At 42.5% G+C, this 17,827-nt stretch overlaps 1 protein-coding gene across 5 annotated transcripts; it reads right to left on the bottom strand.

Annotated features, from left to right (window-relative positions):
* Nucleotides 1–178: 178 nt before the first annotated feature.
* fbrs (fibrosin) lies at nucleotides 179–17,361 on the bottom strand. Of its 5 annotated transcripts, none has more exons than XM_056365949.1 (18): nucleotides 15,609–17,361; nucleotides 13,116–13,292; nucleotides 12,692–12,718; nucleotides 12,533–12,562; nucleotides 12,275–12,323; nucleotides 10,655–11,009; nucleotides 10,315–10,565; nucleotides 9,668–9,912; nucleotides 9,492–9,536; nucleotides 9,217–9,315; nucleotides 8,775–8,858; nucleotides 8,523–8,561; nucleotides 8,029–8,100; nucleotides 7,704–7,857; nucleotides 7,285–7,365; nucleotides 7,068–7,151; nucleotides 3,960–4,176; nucleotides 179–3,200 (listed from the first exon to the last, which is right to left on the bottom strand). In XM_056365949.1, the coding sequence occupies exons 1-18, from the start codon at nucleotides 15,909–15,911 to the stop codon at nucleotides 1,613–1,615; spliced, it is 3,900 nt and encodes a 1,299-aa protein (XP_056221924.1). In that variant the 5' UTR covers nucleotides 15,912–17,361; the 3' UTR covers nucleotides 179–1,612. The 5 variants fall into 5 exon arrangements, with proteins under 5 accessions (XP_056221924.1, XP_056221926.1, XP_056221925.1 ...); XM_056365951.1 differs by having other exon boundaries at nucleotides 8,775–8,843; XM_056365950.1 differs by having other exon boundaries at nucleotides 10,315–10,550.
* Nucleotides 17,362–17,827: the final 466 nt, after the last annotated feature.

Genomic DNA, 17,827 nt, shown 5'->3' with positions numbered 1-17,827 from the left:
AACTGGACTTTAAGAAATTGTGACACACATTTTCCCTTTTGATTTAAAAAGAAAAAAAAGAAAAATACAATCTATACACCAAACAGTTAATGGAATAACTGATCAGCAGATTAACCCATAAGAAAAATATTTGTTAGTTGCTTTTAAAGATTCAGAACAAAAGACCCACACAACAGAGTAAACAACAATTCATTTAATAATTAATCTTTGTGGTCTCTAGGGGAGGGGTTTGAAAGGTATAAAATGGTCATATTAAAATAATCGACCCAGTCTTTTCCCTCTCAGGATACCCACTGTCTAGTTGTCTTTTGACACAAGTCCTTTTATTTTTTTTTTCAGTTCTTCAGCAGATGTCCCACTTATCCATGTATATAACTTATTTTTGTTGATGAAACAACTCGACAGTTCAATGTACAAGGCTCCCATAGTCCCAAATGGATATAGCACACAACCAGTGACACACAGGCAAACCTCCCTCTCAGCATAATAAAGTCACAGATGAGATCCTTGAAGAGGCCAGAGGTTGCAATCGATAAGGCTTAATGTTCACAAGCATTAAAAAGTTTTCTGTGAAGCAAGCCTTCTGCTTTGTCTTTTGCATGATTTGAAACATATTACTACCTGGGGAGAGAGTACTGGTTGATACCCGAAACAATGACAAATAACATAACAGTGAATATATTTATTATTATAGAAGATAATTAATGTTAAGAATAATAATTACAAAGGCAATTTCTCTAGACTACTATAATCTGGTCCTGCTCGTATAGTCAAGAGGAGACTGGGAAACAGTTACAGGAAGCTCTAAAATACTGTGTTCACTCACACAGTGTAGCACAGTTCATTTTGCCATTCATCCTTTGAAAACAAAAAACAAGCCAAAAAAGGTTGAATCTCATTATCAGTGAAGCTGAGGGTTTGGGGTTAGATTTTTGGGTAAAGCAGGAAACTGAGGTACGATGCTTACTGATCTTCATTAAATGGTCTCATCAGTAATCTGTCTTTTCACAATGACAAAAAGACACAAAGACAGAACAGAAAGCACCACTTTACGACTGTATTTCTAAAAACCCTCATCCACAATACCCAATATCAGGCTTGATTTATGTAGAGGAGGGCTTTACAATATCCCATGAGTTAACCAAGCTGAGGATGAACCCTTGACTTGTTCTCAAAGCGCACATCCCTCTGGAAGTCATTTCCAATCCAGCCGGAAAAGGCTTGCTTTTAAAAGCATGGATCTTAATTCACCTGACAAATGAAAAAAGCTGTCCTCTGCCTCTTCTTACAGCTTTCGAAAGTGAGTACTGTAATAACCAACAGCCAGTATAAAATAAAAATACACCAAGGATGCACAGAAACCATGTACCTTTAAATTGCACTGATAGAACCATTGGGCATATTCCAAATCACACTGATGAGTCTTGCATTTCCCTCCCTACCATCACCTCCAGCCAGTTTTGTTACCCCTCTCTGGTGGGGGACTGCAGCTGGTTCGGTTGTGTAACTGGGAGGGCAGGGTTTAGTAGTCTGCAAGAGGAAAAGGGGGCAGGTTGAGAGCAGCACAGTGATCCTGACATGTCCCTGAATCTCCTCCAGTGTTGTCCCTGTACTATCTGGACTCTCCATCTTTGTGGGCACTGTACAGTGCCAGCTCCCCTTGCCCTCCAAGTCTGCGGGGAGGTGTGGACGATCGGCTGGTGATGGACGGAATGAGTGGAGGCGGTGCCCCTACTGGCAGCAAGCCTGCAGGGGTCTTTGCCAGGAGGCCGTTGGACATGTGGTGTGGGTTTAGTGGAGCTAGACGGGAGTAGAGGCCCGCATGGTGCTGAGAAGCAGCAGAGGCTCCTGGGGGAAGCTGGTGGGAGAGAAGGCCAGGGTGGAGCTGCTCCAGGTGAGCGGCAGTAGCAGCATGAGAGGGGCTTGAGAGGTGAGAGCCAGCGGGGAGGTGTGGGTGCATTCCAAAGAAGCGAGCCCGCTCAAAGTCTTCCCTCAGGATCTGGGCACGCTGCTCCTCATCCATCAGTCCTCCTCCTGGGGGTCCGAGCTGATGAGGGCGGTCAAAATGATGGGCCATTAGGCCGAACTCCTGGCGGACAGCAGAGGTGGGGGCAGAAGAGGTAGAAGACGGAGGGTGGTGAGGGGCGGCCGCTGCTGCTGCTGCAGCTGCTACAGCCGCAACCCTCTCTGCTTCCAGAAGACGCTGATGCTGGAGCAGCCGGGCCAGATGTGGATCGGATCGCAGGGCTAGATGAGGGTCTGACCTAAGTGCCAAAGCCTCCCTACGATGGTGATGTTGCTGCTGAGCTGCCAGCTCCCTCCAGGGGTCCCAGGTGAAGCTATGAGGGCCCTGTGATGGTCCTTGGGGTGGACCATGGGTAAAACGTTCTCCTGAACCCATCACCAGCCCTGCAGCTCCTGCCGTGCTTCCTAGGTACGCTTCAATGGCTCTTGAGCGGTCCAGCAGGGAAAGGTGTTGGTGGGAAGGAGGGTTTGGAGTGGGTGGTGGGAGGGGAACACCAGGAGTGGGAGTCAGTGATAAAGAGGAGGAAGGGGTACCAGATCTATGGTGGTGTGGATGACTGTTGGGCCGGTCAAAGCTGTGGTTGGGCGCTGGGGGAGGCAAGGATATGGGGATGTGCTCCGGCTCCTCTTTCCGCTCCTCTTTGACTTTAACTGGGGGGAAGGGCATGGGAGGTTTGGAGATGGGTGTTGTGGTCCGGTCAGGCTTCCTGGCCTGAGACAAAGAGGTGATGGAGGCAGAAGCTGCGGAGGAAGCAGGGAGGTTGCTGTCTCTTTGGGAGTGTGAGGGTTCGTTGTGGTGGCTATGTGCTGTTGGGGCCATTGGGCGGGGGTAAAGGTCCAAAGGAGATGGGGCGGAGCGATTGGAGGGAGGGGGAGTAGTGAGAACAGAAGATGAGGAAGACCGTGGTCTGTCCCTGTCTGCTACTAAAGACGAAGAGCCAAGAGGAGGTGCTCGTGAAGACACTGTTGGCAGTGGCCTCTTGTCCCCCTCTCTGTCTCGCTCACGGTCTCTGTCTCTACTTAAGCTGCGTGTCAAGTCCTCAATAGGCCCACTGCTCGGCCCCAGGACACTGTTGTGGCCATTAATGTGGGAGACTGGGGTGCTACTGCGGGGCTTGAAGGGAGGGCCAACCGGAGACATTCTCACAGGTTGTCGGCCATACAGCATATTGTCTCTGTGAAAAGAAGCGCAAAAAAAAGTTACATCATAAAAACTCCTAAATTGCAGTTCTCAAACCAGTCATACACCGTCCATACATGTATCTCTCTTTCAATAAATCTCAACACATTACATGTATGTTAATTTATAAATGCCTTAGAGCTTAAATATTAATTACTTTATTTTTCTATTAGTCAACTGACAAAAATAATCTGCAACTATTCTGATAATAAATTAATCGTTTAAAGTCAGTTTGTATTTCTTTCTTATCTGATAGAACACTGGATATCTTTGGGTTTTGGACAGTTGGTCTGACAAAATTTGAAATCACCACCTAAGGCTCCGACATTTTTCACCATCTTCATATTTGTGATTATTGTATAGACAAAACAATTCAGAAATAATCAATAGTTGCAGCCCTAAAATTCAAGCACAGGCAATGTATAAAAGATGCATTGATCATCCAAGCTTCACTAAAAATGCCCAGTATTTCACTTTCATCACATCTGATATAGAGATATGAGGGGAAATTGTTGTTGTATCCTGTTGGGTTAAATCTATTTTATGTGTTTTAATAGCTTGTCTCCATGGTTCATTTTCACCCAACATGTCCCTATCTTAGTGGGAAATCTGTGACCACAGGACTGCCTGGAGTAATGTGGGTACTGATCGCTTACAAACACCACTTTGTGTAAAAAAAAAAAAAAAAAAATCAAAGCTATTCCTTTAAATCTTGAAATGTAAAGCCGACATTAAAATCAGCTGAATGTCATACCTGTCCTTTTCATCTTTGATGTGGGGGATGTCTCGCCTCTCTCCATCTTTCCCTCTGTCCCTCTCGTCCCTCTTATCCAAGCCTTTAACCCAGTTGGGGCCAACGGGGAACCCAGACGGGCCGCCGTGTAGACGGTTCCACGCGTCGTGATGGTTGGGGTTGGACAAGCCCCCGACCACACTGGCTGGTGTGTCTTTAGGGCCAAACATGGAGCCCGCTGCAGACCAAAAAGACATTTATTGTTAAAAAAGGGATGTAAACCATTTTTACCTTAAAGCTTTCAAATAAAATATTTCATAAAGCTGCTATTCCCATCTTGTGAAGAAAAAAAAACATGTTTCACAGTAGGTTGTGTAGTTAGCTTCTAATATTAAGCCACAGTTTTTTCAAGTTAACACAAGTAAAAACACTTAAGCAACAAACCTAAACAACAAAAGTCCAACACTAAACTTGTTTGTATTATTTCAACAACCTCTTTTACAGCATATACAACAGAAATCTTAATCTAAACAAGTTGCTAAATGATCAAACCTCTTGAAACCCTTTAACTGATGCGTTTTAGCACTGGGCTCCTTAATGAGTGATCTCCTCCAGCTTAGTCAAGTCGTCAAACGCAGCTAAACGATGGGACAACCTCCCAATACACCATGAGTTTTTTTCCAATTTGACAGAGATGTCTAAATCCATGCTTTCATGTTTATTTGGACTGCTTCCAGTCTTCTTGGCTACTCAAATTGATGCATCCAACCTTGTACTTGTATATCAATGACAAAGGCCAGCACAGCCATTCACAGCATGTCTCTGACAGTAACAGCTGAGCTGTAGCTGTGCTATGAGACAGGAGAGAAAAGCATTAAGAGGAGAGAAAAGCAGAGTGATGACAAACAAACGCCTCGGCCAAAGTTAAGACAAGTTTCACCTGCTGAGATGGAGAAGTAGGGCTGGGCATTTCATCTTAAAACTTTTTGTTTGACCAAATTATGTCTGAAGAACAAAAAGTCAGTCAGATTCCTAATTTCATAATATTTAAGTTAATTTTGTATTGCATATATTTAGACAGAGTTCTTACATGGTTGTTTATGTTAGACAATGTTATACACCTGATGTGGTTTAGACTCAGCAATGTAACTGTAGTTAAACAACAAAACCTCAATTACATATAGTGGTACAAGGAGTTGTTTGCGATAAAAAAAAAACAAAAAAAAACAACCCAGGCCTAGATCAAAGCTGCGCTGTAGCAATAAAGGCAGGGAGGGGGAAATATATATCAGAGGCTGTGTTACAGCTTCAATATGCATTTATGACTGCAGGCTTTTATCAGAACCAGATATCAGTTCGCGAAAGTATCTGCTATAATTGTTAGACAGTTAGTCAGAAACTTCTGAGAAGACTGAAAAGAAACAGAAACTGTTAGTAGTTTTACTTTCCTCCCACATGGTGAATTGTGGGTTAATAATGTCTTGAGAGGATGGTAACCGCTACAATCATTGACCTCTCTCATGAGGATGGCACGCTACCATGGAATTTTAGCAGTTTCTTTGAAGCAAGCATCTCCCCAGTTCCTGTTTTCAATACTTCTAACAGTTTTACAGCCCATAATCACAAATGCAGATCAGCTGGCGACTGAATGTGTGACAGAATTAGCCTCCATTTAACACCTCACCTTTATAAGGACTTATAAAGTATAATAAACTAAAGCCACAGTAGCTGTGTTATTTTGTCTTCTTCTAATGCTGTTAAGCAACTGTCCTTTGTGATATTAAGATGTGATATCATTCTCCACCCACACACTCTCTATCCTCTCACTATATTGAAGCCAACCAGTCAATTTTTTTAAAGTTCCAAGTATCAAATCAAGTTGTAATTACAACCTTACAAGTTCATTCACATGGGTGTATACAGTATCTACCATAAAGACAGACAAAGGAGCAGAACGTAAAGGACAGGTTTGGCTTTTCACAAGTCTGTCTACATGCAACACTCATATGCCACATATGAGTTGATTTACTGGTTGGTGTAATTATACCTCCCATCTCCACTGGCCATGATGGGATTTCTTCATTTGACCTGCGGCTACACTGTAAAAAGATGACGGAAAAAATCCACAGTATTGCAAGCAAAAATGTATTTCTAATTTAAGCTGAAACTAATGAAGAAACTAATCAGCTGTCTGTGTTAGCCAGACAGAGCAAATATCGTCTAAAGTTACAGCCTTACAGTACAATTTCCTTCTGTGAGCTTCCCTGGACAGCATTTCCTTGCTGAGTCGCTGCAGGGAGAGATCGCCTAGTATCTGCATCTAGGTTTGTTGCCGGCACAACAGCCTCAGCAATAAATTTACGCAACACTTGTAGGATAAAGATACCCACTTGATTTCACTAACTGCTGAAGCCTCATGTTCGCTTCAGCTGAACTTTACAAATGCATTTTTAAACTGAAGGAGGACGGTCGAGTCTGTCCCCGAATTTCTGAAATGGAGTTGCATTAGGAAGGGATCACTTCAAGGAATGATTACACCAAGCAATAAGGCTGACATTAGCCCTGTGAGAAAGAAATTCAGCCCCTTTATTCAACTGACAGAGACCAGTCCAGTGACACAGCAGGGGCACCAATGCAGGGAGCTCCAGCAAAATACAGTAAAGAAAAAGAAAAAAAAAAACAATAAAAAGCATGAATGTGCGGCAAAAAAGTGGAACGTGGCTCAACTTTGGCAGGAAGGTGAAACCATCCAGCAAGATGTTGCAGTGGCAAATCAAATATATGCAAGAGCAAACTCCTGGTAAATTACTCTGTAATGTTAACGGAGTATTTCTACTGTTAAACTTCTGACTCTCATAATGAAAGATAATACAATTGCCACCAGAGCTGTAAAATCTTGTCTCAGTGTTTAGCTATCTGAGATGCATCAATCTGTTACTCAAACTACACTAAAAGGATTGAATTTCAGTGTCTGAACCGTATCAGCTGTATAAACTGTATATACGTAAGTGTGGGGAAGTGTTGAGTTGTCTCTCAACATACACAACACACACGTGCTGACAGTATTTAAAAAATTTGAGTCTATCCTTAAGTCTCGTGTTTCGAGACTAGAGATGTTGTGAGACTGACCCAGTGTTGGGCTGCCAAGTCCTCCAAAGGCACCAGAACCCAGAGCTCCCAGCGGGGTGAAGGGTGGGGATCGGCCGTACGGATCTGAAACACACAGGCAGATAAACAGTAAAAAATGCTGTGTTGATACAAATCACATTATATTTCTATTACATTTAAATAAATACACAGTTGATTTTCATTTATTTGATGATGTGTCTTTTTAAGTTGCTCTTACCCAAGTGTGCAGTTGGTGCGAGGAAAGAGGAGTGGGGCGTTGATGGAGAGATGAACTGAGCTGAGGACGGATTGACTGCACCTGAGGGAGAGAAGTTGTAGTAAAACAAAACAATGTCATGAGTAATCAAATCAAGCTTCTCACACATTTCATGCTGTGATTTGGATAGCAATGCTACAGGAGCTGTCAAACTACAGGGATGTGAGGACAGGACAAATCGGAAAGATTATGACAGGTAGAAGGCATCGACAAGTTCAGTTCAGTGCACAATACATGTGCAGGAGTGAAATACTAAAACACAAAACTAAGGAAAAAACAGGCCACACAGCTTGAATCTTTTTGTCTTCAAGCTGTCAAATCAACAATAAACTCACATTCTGTCAGCTGTTCTTAAGAGACAAAAATGTTTAGACATGCACCTGTAGCTGAGAACAGACTGGGAGGTCTGGTCAGGTCATGAGTGGGAGGAAGGGCTCCTCCTATGGGCCCCAAGGGGCCAAGTCCCCCAGCTCCAGGAAGACGGGCCAGCAGGTCATTGCGGAAGTCCAACTTGTGAGGATCAGCCTGCATCAGCTGAAAGATGTGGGCAGAAAAGTTAACTTGGCATTTTAAGGGGTCACGACACTTTCTATTTAAACCTTCCTCTATCTACTCTGAACATCTCACTGGAATAAAACTGCTTGTGACAAGTGAAATATACTTTTAGGAAAATTACAACACAGGAATTTAATAAGAAAAACATACCTTTACTTTTTTCTGATGGCTTAGAATCATCCAGGCCACATATACATGCATAGCACACCATTTTCCTGGTTTCTGCACAGCACAAAAAAAAAAAAAAAAAATCACAGGAGTTTACTATGTTATTCCATGAATCTTGCATGTACAACTTGAAAGCCTTTGCACACAGAGTCAGATGTCCTTCGTCGTGTTCAGAGATATCTTGTCTAGCCTCTCCACAAGATTGGGGTTTCCAGCTGGAGATAAAGTTACTTGCCAGGGCTCAGTATAAGTTTGGGAATATAAAAAAAGTCATGCATATGTAACCACATACATTATAACTGGGGTAATTTCTGGGTCTGAAATATCTAACTGGGTGTGCAAGGGCAGAGAATAGACCAGTAGCAGTCAAGATTACAAGTGAGATTAGTGCAAAGAGTGAGTGAAGCAGTGAGAAAGTAAAACAGGCTGAAGGTTTTAAGGAGCCAAGGGATTCAAAAACATCTGTTTTTGCTTACATTACTGACTTTCAACGATGTCCCAAATGGATCAGTTAGCTACAAGAGAACAGAAGTGTAAAACCACTTTTAATCATCATGTCTCACTCTTCATCAGAAATAGTTTTGCACTCTTTACTGCACTGACTAGGCCCATGTTGCAGCACATCCTAGCCTAAACTGGCTTTCCTCATCAGCATATTTTCATGTAAAGAAAACAACATGATTGGAGGGATGATGCAAACAAGTTGAAAGTAAGCATACTGTCCTTACCCTGGGGTCCTTGGGCTGCAGGTGGTGAGGCACAACCCCAAGTCGTGCAGATATATCAGGACCCGTTCCCTGAGGGACAAGAGGCTGTCAAACACAGCACAACACATCAGCCACAACCTACTTATCTACAGGTCTACAACTGATCACTGATTAACATCTGACATTACTCTTTACTTTTCCAGTGCTACTTTTCATGTGCAGCACACCTGCTGTATGGGGGTCAGAGCTCCTCAATAAATCATCCCCCCCCCCCACGACTCATAACTGTTATCAAACATGCTCCTTATTTATATCTGCTTTCATCTTTCAGTGTGGGTGATCAAATGAACCCAGCTGTCACTTTTGTCAATGTTAAGACATGTACCATGTGCCCTGACAAAATGACATCTAGCGGGCGCCAAGGACTACGTAATACAAAAGGCATAGAGAGCGTTATTCCCACCTTTGGCTGAAATGCTCCTTGCAAGGAGCTGAAAGGCCCGGTGGGAGGAATCACAGGCTGGATACTTGGCACTGAGGGCGGCGGGTATTGTGGGAAGAACTGCCATGACACAAACAAACATTTATATGAGTAATTGACCATTTAACAGTATAAATGATAAAATAAGTTTATTAAAATGTATTGTTCCAAGTACTGAAATGTACTCCCAGCCTTTATGGTTTAATCTGTAAATTATCACCACTTATATAATCAGTAAGATGACACAAGATACTCACAGGGTGTCGGTACAGCCCGTCCATTTTGCCTGGATACTTATCAAACTAAAAGACAAAGGCAGTGCGTGGGTTAAAACATCTAAAAAAAAAAAAAACGGAATATGGTCCACATTCCAGCCACACAGGAATTTTAAGTACGACACAGATGTTCAGCATAACAGCAGAGAGCATCTCACCAGAGGCGGTGCAGTAGCTGTGGGGTGCAGGAAGGGCGTGAAGTGTTGGTGCGTGTGCGTGTGTTGGTGCTGGTGGTTGTGCTGATGGAACTGGAAGGCCAGTGGCTGGATGCTCGGCTGGTTCTGAGACGTCCGGCCCGATGAACCCGGTGCCGAGCTCGATGCTGATGGACCACCCGGAGTAGAGCGACCCGCAGTTGCTGCATTATTTTCAGCCCCTGGGACGCTGCGTCTGCCCTCGCGCTCTGGTGAATTCAAGATGTGAGAGTTTAAGCTCTGATGCAGCAATCGTGTTGAAACATTATGGTGTACTTTCAACACTTGCTAGGGTTAATTTGACAGACTATGACTACTAATAATTAACAGATTTGGTATTTTCTAAGGTACTGCTTATCCAGTCTCCAAATACAACACAGTCAAGCATGCAGCCTCTACTTTATACAAAGAATGCAGTACTTTCTGTGCCGAGTCTGATCAGATCTCAGTCCATCAATACACAACTTCCTCAACACCCCAGACAACCACCAGAGGAAGTCTGGGTTTAGTCTATTTTAGTATCACATTAGTCACAGTGTTCTCATGAACAGCTTAATGACCAAGAGACTTTAACAGCATTGAAAAGTAGCATTCTTGCTGGTTGAGCGTACCTGCTGCTGCTGAGTGGGCAGGACCTTGTAGCAGAGGTGGGGGGGGAGGCAGGCCAGGTGAGGACGTGTACAGGGCCCCAGAGCTGGCTCGGGATGGGGGTCGGAGGGGCCCTGAGGATCCTGAGCCCCTATTGTGGGGCAGCGACACACTGGTGGAGGGAGTCGGAGGGCGCATGGAGGATGAGGAAGACGCAACAGATGAAGCAGATGGTGGAGGTTTGACTGGGGTGCTGCTCCTGAAAGGGAGAAAGCTTAAGTAAGAAACATGAATCATGTTTTCTAAGACAGGAAAATAATAGTAAAACTTTAATCAAAAATTACTATGATGTAAGTTTCATACCTGTTGTTGATGTTGTAGATGGAGTGAGATCGTCCAGGCAGAGTGAGGAAGGACTTGTGTTTGGAGAGCGGGGGGCTGCCGTTGTGGCGGCTGCCATTACTGGTCATCGGGTTAGGCCTGGGGACCGTGCCTGAGGCTGTGACCGGGGAATGGGAAGGCAGGCAGAAGGAGGCAGAAGAGGTAGAAGAAGAAACAGGCTCTGGGAAATGCGGCTCCAGGCTTTTCTCCTGACTTCGCTCCAGGCCAGATACTCGCGGGGTCACCATGAACCGTGAGACACCACCGCAGCGGGCCGGTAGAGAAGGGCAGCTTTTGCCCATGGATGTGCCCATGTTTGAGGGGGCAGGCTCCACAACTAAAGAAGAGAATTATGGGTCAGCATTTTGCCTTTACTTCATATTATACAGTGTAGAGTAACAGGGGCGAGGGAAAGAAATACAGCATGTACAAAGAGGAAACCCAAACCCAAAGCATGAAATCAAGCTTAGTGATAGAGATCTTCACAGGTCCAAAATATTCAATCTCTATAAATTAATTATAAAAACAAAAAAAGGAGAGTGAGATGGAGACACTCTGACCTGAGGACAGTAAGACCCAAGGATAATAACCCAATCAAAAACTTAGGGGTGTACTGAACCGATGGGTCAGTACTGAGGCCATAACTGACATTATTAAGGGGACTAAGTATCACAGGATGTGTTTGTTTATCACTGTTATTATAAAGTCCAGTGTTTCCCCTACAGTAAGTCAAAGCAAGCTGTCGACTTAATTTTAAGGGCCACATCTGACCTCATGTTACTTTTCACAAAAATGATCCAAACAAGTTCCATACAATCAGTGATTGTTTTTAAATTTAGGGAAAATAGAGCACTGAATCAGATCAATATTCAATATGTATCTGTATGTATGGAAAGCCTGAGATGCATGTAATGTAATATGTAGCGGGAGAAAAAGTAACTGTCCATCCAAAACATGGTTGACCACAACAGACCCAGCTGGAGAGAAAACAACAACATTGAGCATTAATGAGCAGTGACCTGGGATGATTATACCACACTACACGATCAGTCCTGATTGAATCAACATGGGCACTAGACATACTGACACACAGACCCAAGACAAATTAACAGGTTCCTACCAAACCTGATTAGTCTGAACATAATTTGGACCTGGCCTGAGCTGGATCGCAGGGTTGGAAACTGTAAAGACATTCCCGGTCCTTTTCGTGTCATAGTGCAATAAGAGCAAAGATGTTACCGTTTCCGGTATTTGCATAAATGTCTTCTCAATGTAAGCTGAGGCACAGAAACTCAAATCATTATACGCGAAATCAACCCCATGGAATACCAAACCATTCATCTTTCATTGCACATCATGTCATTCTACACCATTCTGCTGAATGCCTCTGTAATTTTAAGATTGACTGAAATTGGTGCTGCAGCTAGCACAACTTTGAATCAAAATGTAATGACACAAGAATAAAAAACAAAGTCTGGCTACTTTTCTAATTTTCTGTCGAGATCTAAATATAGCCATGCGAGGGCCCATTGATTGACACATCATTTCATCATTTCATGAATGTGAAGCAGCAGAAATAAAATAAGTTTTTATTTCTCATACCTTTTGTAGTGGTGACTGTGAACACTCGATCCATGTCATTGTCAGAAGCCTGGAGATAGACAAAAAGAAACAATTTCATTAGAATTATGCTCTATCTATACTCAATGAAAATCAATATATCAATTACTGAATTTTAGAAACTTTTGCCATTTATTAATACTGTCTGTCAGCAATACTGTTTTAAATGCCATGCATTCATTAACTAATAAGAAAAGGCAGCAATTAGTACTCATTAAATTACAAGAAAGAAGTACACACCTTGTCTCCTGTATCACTCTCAGTGTCACACTAAAAGAAGACAGGAAAAAAAAAACATTCAGAAAAACTTTCGGGCAATGTGCAGTTTTAAAGCAATTGTCGAAATAATACACAACGTGAGAACGTCACATTCAGCACAGAATCAGAAGAGAAACTTACAATGTAGCCAGTCTCCAAAGGGTGTCCCTAAAAAATAATAAATCAATATTGTTAGCTCCAGTTGTTTTCAATTAAGTTTTAAAATGTGGCTAAAGGGAAAAAATATGTAATCTAATGTGATTAAGCATCAACAAATGTGAAATATGTTTACATAAATGTATCTTTCCTGGTTGATTGGAATCACCCTGCACTGCTTCATAAAAAAGAAAAACACTTGATTGATGGGTGTTGTTCAAATTTGTGCAACAGGGTGTGTGCAAACCAGTTTAACTAGACTATTTCCAATGAGAGGATATACAGGTCAGCGGCACTAAAGAAATGTAAACACAGCTATTTGATTAAGAATTAGCTCAACATCTAACATGACAAGCTGAAGATTACAAGAAAACATTGCAGCTCATCAGTCACAGCTATATCAGTTCACCTCTATCTTTCGTCTCTTATTTCTGCTCTTGTTCCAGCAGCTGCTGGAGTAGCTGTGTGGGGCTCCTTCTTCCGGCTCGGACAGTGGCCCTCCACCGTTCTCCTCTGGCCCTCTCTTCCCCTTGTTCCTCCTTCCCAGCATATCAGTGCGCTGACTGGGCTTCAGTGAGCAGTCCATCTGATAAAGAGGAAAAAAAAAAAAATCTGTTTACATGTCTAGCAAAAAGCATGAATGTGTACACCTGAGGCCAAAGACCATAGGCTAGTTGCATGTTGATTAATGTCCTGACAGACCTCATTTCTGCACAGTTTCTAAGTGGACGCAAAAATAGAAACACGAATGATGTAATGCAGCCTGCATGGCCATATGACTTCGCCTGTTTGTTAGTAGCCTCGATTATATGGCTGTTTTAAGATTTATTTATTTATTTTTTTTTTTTAAATTGTTGTGATGTTTAACTTGACTTTTTTTTAAAAAGGTGTTTCTAATATTGTGTCCACCAAAAAGACAAAGATATTCGAGTAGGATGCAGTGTGTGCAGAGGTTCCCATATGTCTGATCATTGTCCCCAGCAGGTCAAAAGATAAATGTGAGAAATTGTGAGATGACTGACAAGTTATGAAAGAGGAAGAAAAAGCATATCAGTTGTACAACACCCCCCCCCCCCTTGTGCTTTTTCTGGTGAAATACAGGAAAGTATTGCCTCTTCAGGAACCCAAAAAGTTTTTTTTTGTTGTTTTTTTCAAAAGAAAGGAAGTTTCACTACTTCATTAAATAGCTTATAGACATAATCAGTGTGTTACAAGTAGGAGCTTCTTGGTTATAAAAGGCCACAATCTAAAAAGGTTGAGAACCCGCACAACTTGTTTCTTCTAAGCCATCAGGAAAATGGGATTATTTGTATTAAGTTAAAAGGTATGGGTACAAATTAACACAATTTCAATGCATAAAACAGGGCAATCCAATATAATAATATCTTGAAATTACAAAGGTGCTGCATATATTCCAAAATACTATATAGAGGTTTCATTCCAGTAGACAGTTAGATGCATAAAAAAAAAAAAATAGGTACACTCCAAACGATCCACCACATATTGTCAGACTCATTATTCTTTTAAGTACATGGGTTTGATTGAATGTTTCATCGTTTTGAAGTTTGTGTTATTATAAGATAAAGAAAAGCTATAGAAAAGGGAATGAAAAATAAATAAAAATTCTGCTTGAAAGGTCAACATGAAGGTCACCACAGCCTGTCCGTCAAACTGGTGGAACTGTTCATTTCTTTTTTGTTTATGATTTAAATCTTTATTACATTTCATGATGCCGCAATACAAAAACACAACAGTCTCCAACCAGCATTAAACAGAGAAGAAAAGAAAGACAAGCGGAACTGTTCATTTCTTAAATAAATTATCTTAACTGCGGGCAATTACTATTATTAATAAATTCAGGCAGGAAATTAAAAATTTTTGAAAGGAAATTGACACATTCCACCAGTAATCACTTCTAAATTCAAGCTTGTAGTGTTTACGTTTTTTCTATTAGCAGTTTCAGATAATAACCAACCATTGGCACCGATTCATTTTACTGTAAAATCAGGTGGACAACAGTGGAACTGTATGTGTGCGTAAATAGGCAGTTTTGGAACATAACCTATGGGCAAATAATTTGGTTTCCCATCCTGATGTCGAGGTCAAATGCAGATACCATCAGTACCCTGAAGGCTGATTAACTAATATTAGAGATTTTTTTTTTCTTCATCAGCATGCCAAATGTGTTTCCATGCCAACATAGGCCACGTGTATGTGTATTAAAGCTCTAAATGCACGGTGGAAACTTCATGTCAACCAAATGCTGATCCTGGAATCCACATGTGACTTTAGTTCCCTGCCCCGTTTTGATGGATAGTCAATTGATCTGAGCAAGTTAGGAATGATAAGTATTAGATGAAGAGCCCGGGTCCAAGTACAAACAAAACACAACCATCACTGCTGTTGAGGGGTTAGAGTTAATACACAATTATGGTCATGTATTTTTCCATTTCTTTTTCTGAAAAGCCATTTGGCAGCTCATCAACACCTAACAGAATTAGAACATGAATAATTGAGGCCTCTCCAGAACCCATCAGAGGGATGCCTTGGGGTTTGGGTTTGGCCTGAGAGGAGTGCTTTTTCCAAGCAAGTAATGGTGTCAGAGTTGAGGAGTTCAATCTGCAGCCTTTTCACACCTTTGGTTGGAGGGAAGAAGGTATCATTTGACATGATGGAGAGGAGGAAAGAGGACTTAAAATCTAGGTTTAAATTCCTACTGCTCTATACATGCCGATCAATTTTTTTTTTTTTTTTAAATGAGAGGAAAGGAATGTGCCAAATCCTGCCAAGCAACATTTTAGTGTCATCCATCACTTTGTTTACACTAAATGTGGAGAATAAAAGCTGTTTAATGGATGACAGCTGATGGCTGGGTGTAAAAATGTAACATCTAGACATTTACCTCCAGTGCCTCCAAGCTGATGAAGCTCGCAATAGCGAAGCCATCAATGATGTCTTCCTCACAGGACACAGACTCTCTCTTCCTCCGGCGTGGAGGCCTGTGTCTCCCAAAACCGGGCCGACATTCTCTCCCACCAGGACCCAGGACACTGTTCGTCCCACAAGCCTCCCGGTCTGAGCCTGAGGACAGGGATGTGGCCCTCTCCTCGGCCAGGTCCACTCTCCTCCTCCGCCGCTCCCTGTCGCGCTGAGAACGGGACCGTCGGCTCTGCCTGAATCCAGTGCTTCGGCTCGGGCCCTCCATGTTCAAACGGCGCCTCCTTTTGTAACTCCAGTGAGACCAAAGGCACTTTATTCAAGTCCCGGTCCGGTGGAAGGCACCGAACCGCAAATAAAACACCACCACACAGGCCCTCGCAGGGAGCCTCTGTTAAAATGGCGTTAATGAAACCAGTGGCTATTATTTACCGTCCTTTGACAACAGTCCATTGGCATCTGTGCCTTTCTTTCGGCGAAATTTTAGTGTCATTTCAATTAAACTTAGATCTACATTGGAATTTAAATCATCCACGACACACACACAGATGTCAGGACATAGCTGATTGTGTCTCGGAGAAGGCTAACGTTAGCTAGCTAGCTAGAAATTCAACCGACAACCACATAAGTTACACGCATGTAAACAAAAAAGACAAGTCTAGTTGTGCTGCTGACAAAACAGGCCGAGTCACCTCTGGATATATTTCAAAATGAAAATCACGCCAACGCTGGCATTGCTCAATACAACTGTAGGATTTCCTATATTTCTGCACACGCTGACAAATTTATTAGCTAAATGATACGGTTAGCTGGTTAGCGAGGCCAATAACCCAGATATCCCACATTTAACACAACGGCTGCCGTGACATGATTTCGAGTTAATGTGAAACGTTAAGTGTTTTTTTCTGAAATTACTCCACATTTAAGGAGTAAAATTAGCTGTCTGGTTGAGTTTTAGTTGTTAATGCTACTGCTAGCTAGCTCAGTGTTGATTCCAGCCGATTAGCTTTTTGCTCACACGGCTAACTCGATACATTACGATATATTCAGCCCGCAACATAAGAATACAATTATATTCTTAAAACGTGTCTGGAAAATCTGACAAGCCGGATGCTACGGCGTGGAGCTAACTAATGTCCAGCAGCCAAGAGAATAAATTTTCCTGCTGTCGAAATGTTAATGGCCGATAGTAATGGTTGAATTCGCATCACATCAAAAGAAAGACGTAACGTTAGCACTCCGGCTAGCCAGCGTTAGCCGGCTAAACAACAATCTCAAAATTATTTTAAAGGAAGCAGGAGGGATACGAAAGATTTTTAAGCAACTAATCACCCGTATTATAATAATATTCACTTCTTCATACGCAGCTTTTCTTCCCATCCACCTCCATCATAAAGAAAAAACTCAAGGCCCAAATATCAAAGCCTCGGTGTCGATTTCCATAAACGAGGGTGTCGGCCAAGCCCCCATTGGGCCGGGCAGCTCCTTCATGCAGCCTTCGCTGTGTAAATCCAATGTTTGGGAGAAGTTGGACCACTCGCCGAGGTTTCCGCTCAGCGATTCCCTTTTCTCACCGATTCCGGAGTGGAAATACTCACAGAGACGAGGTGATCAGCTCCGCTGCTGCCCCTTCACAAGTTTCCACTGAATTGGAAATTTATCGTGAAAATCGGGGAGACACAACCCTTGTCAGCCGTGCAGTGCATTGTGTGCGCCGCTCTTCTTCCTCACCCATCAAACTGGCTTGTTGGCAGCTCCGCTTGTGCACACTGCCTCCATGTGGAAAGTGTGTCCACAGCTCCGTTGTACTCACCACTTTGTCAGGTTTCCAGCTATCAGATGTCTTTTTTATAGCCTGTCATAAAAACAAAACTACACAAGTTGCTCAAGGCCAGAAACAACCAGGGGACGCGATTGCAGAAGGCCTTAGAAATTTGCATTATTTTTGGTCAAACTTACACCAAATAGCCAAAAGTATGTGGACACCCCTTCCAAGCTGGGCCAAAACATTTATTGCTGGCGCCCTATTAACCTCCACTACAGAGATTCAATGGTTAGTTGATTGATAGAAATTTAATGGCAACTATTTTATAACTGATTAATCATTTAAGTTGTTCTTTAAATCAAAAATGTACTGGTATAATCTTCTCAAATGTGAATATTTGATAGTTTCCCTGCTTTCTT

Source organism: Seriola aureovittata, chromosome 21 (assembly GCF_021018895.1).
Source record: "Seriola aureovittata isolate HTS-2021-v1 ecotype China chromosome 21, ASM2101889v1, whole genome shotgun sequence".
NCBI classification, from domain to species: domain Eukaryota; kingdom Metazoa; phylum Chordata; class Actinopteri; order Carangiformes; family Carangidae; genus Seriola; species Seriola aureovittata.
The sequence above is the reverse complement of the archived record's forward strand: the minus strand, read 5'-3'. Positions and strand labels throughout refer to the sequence as shown.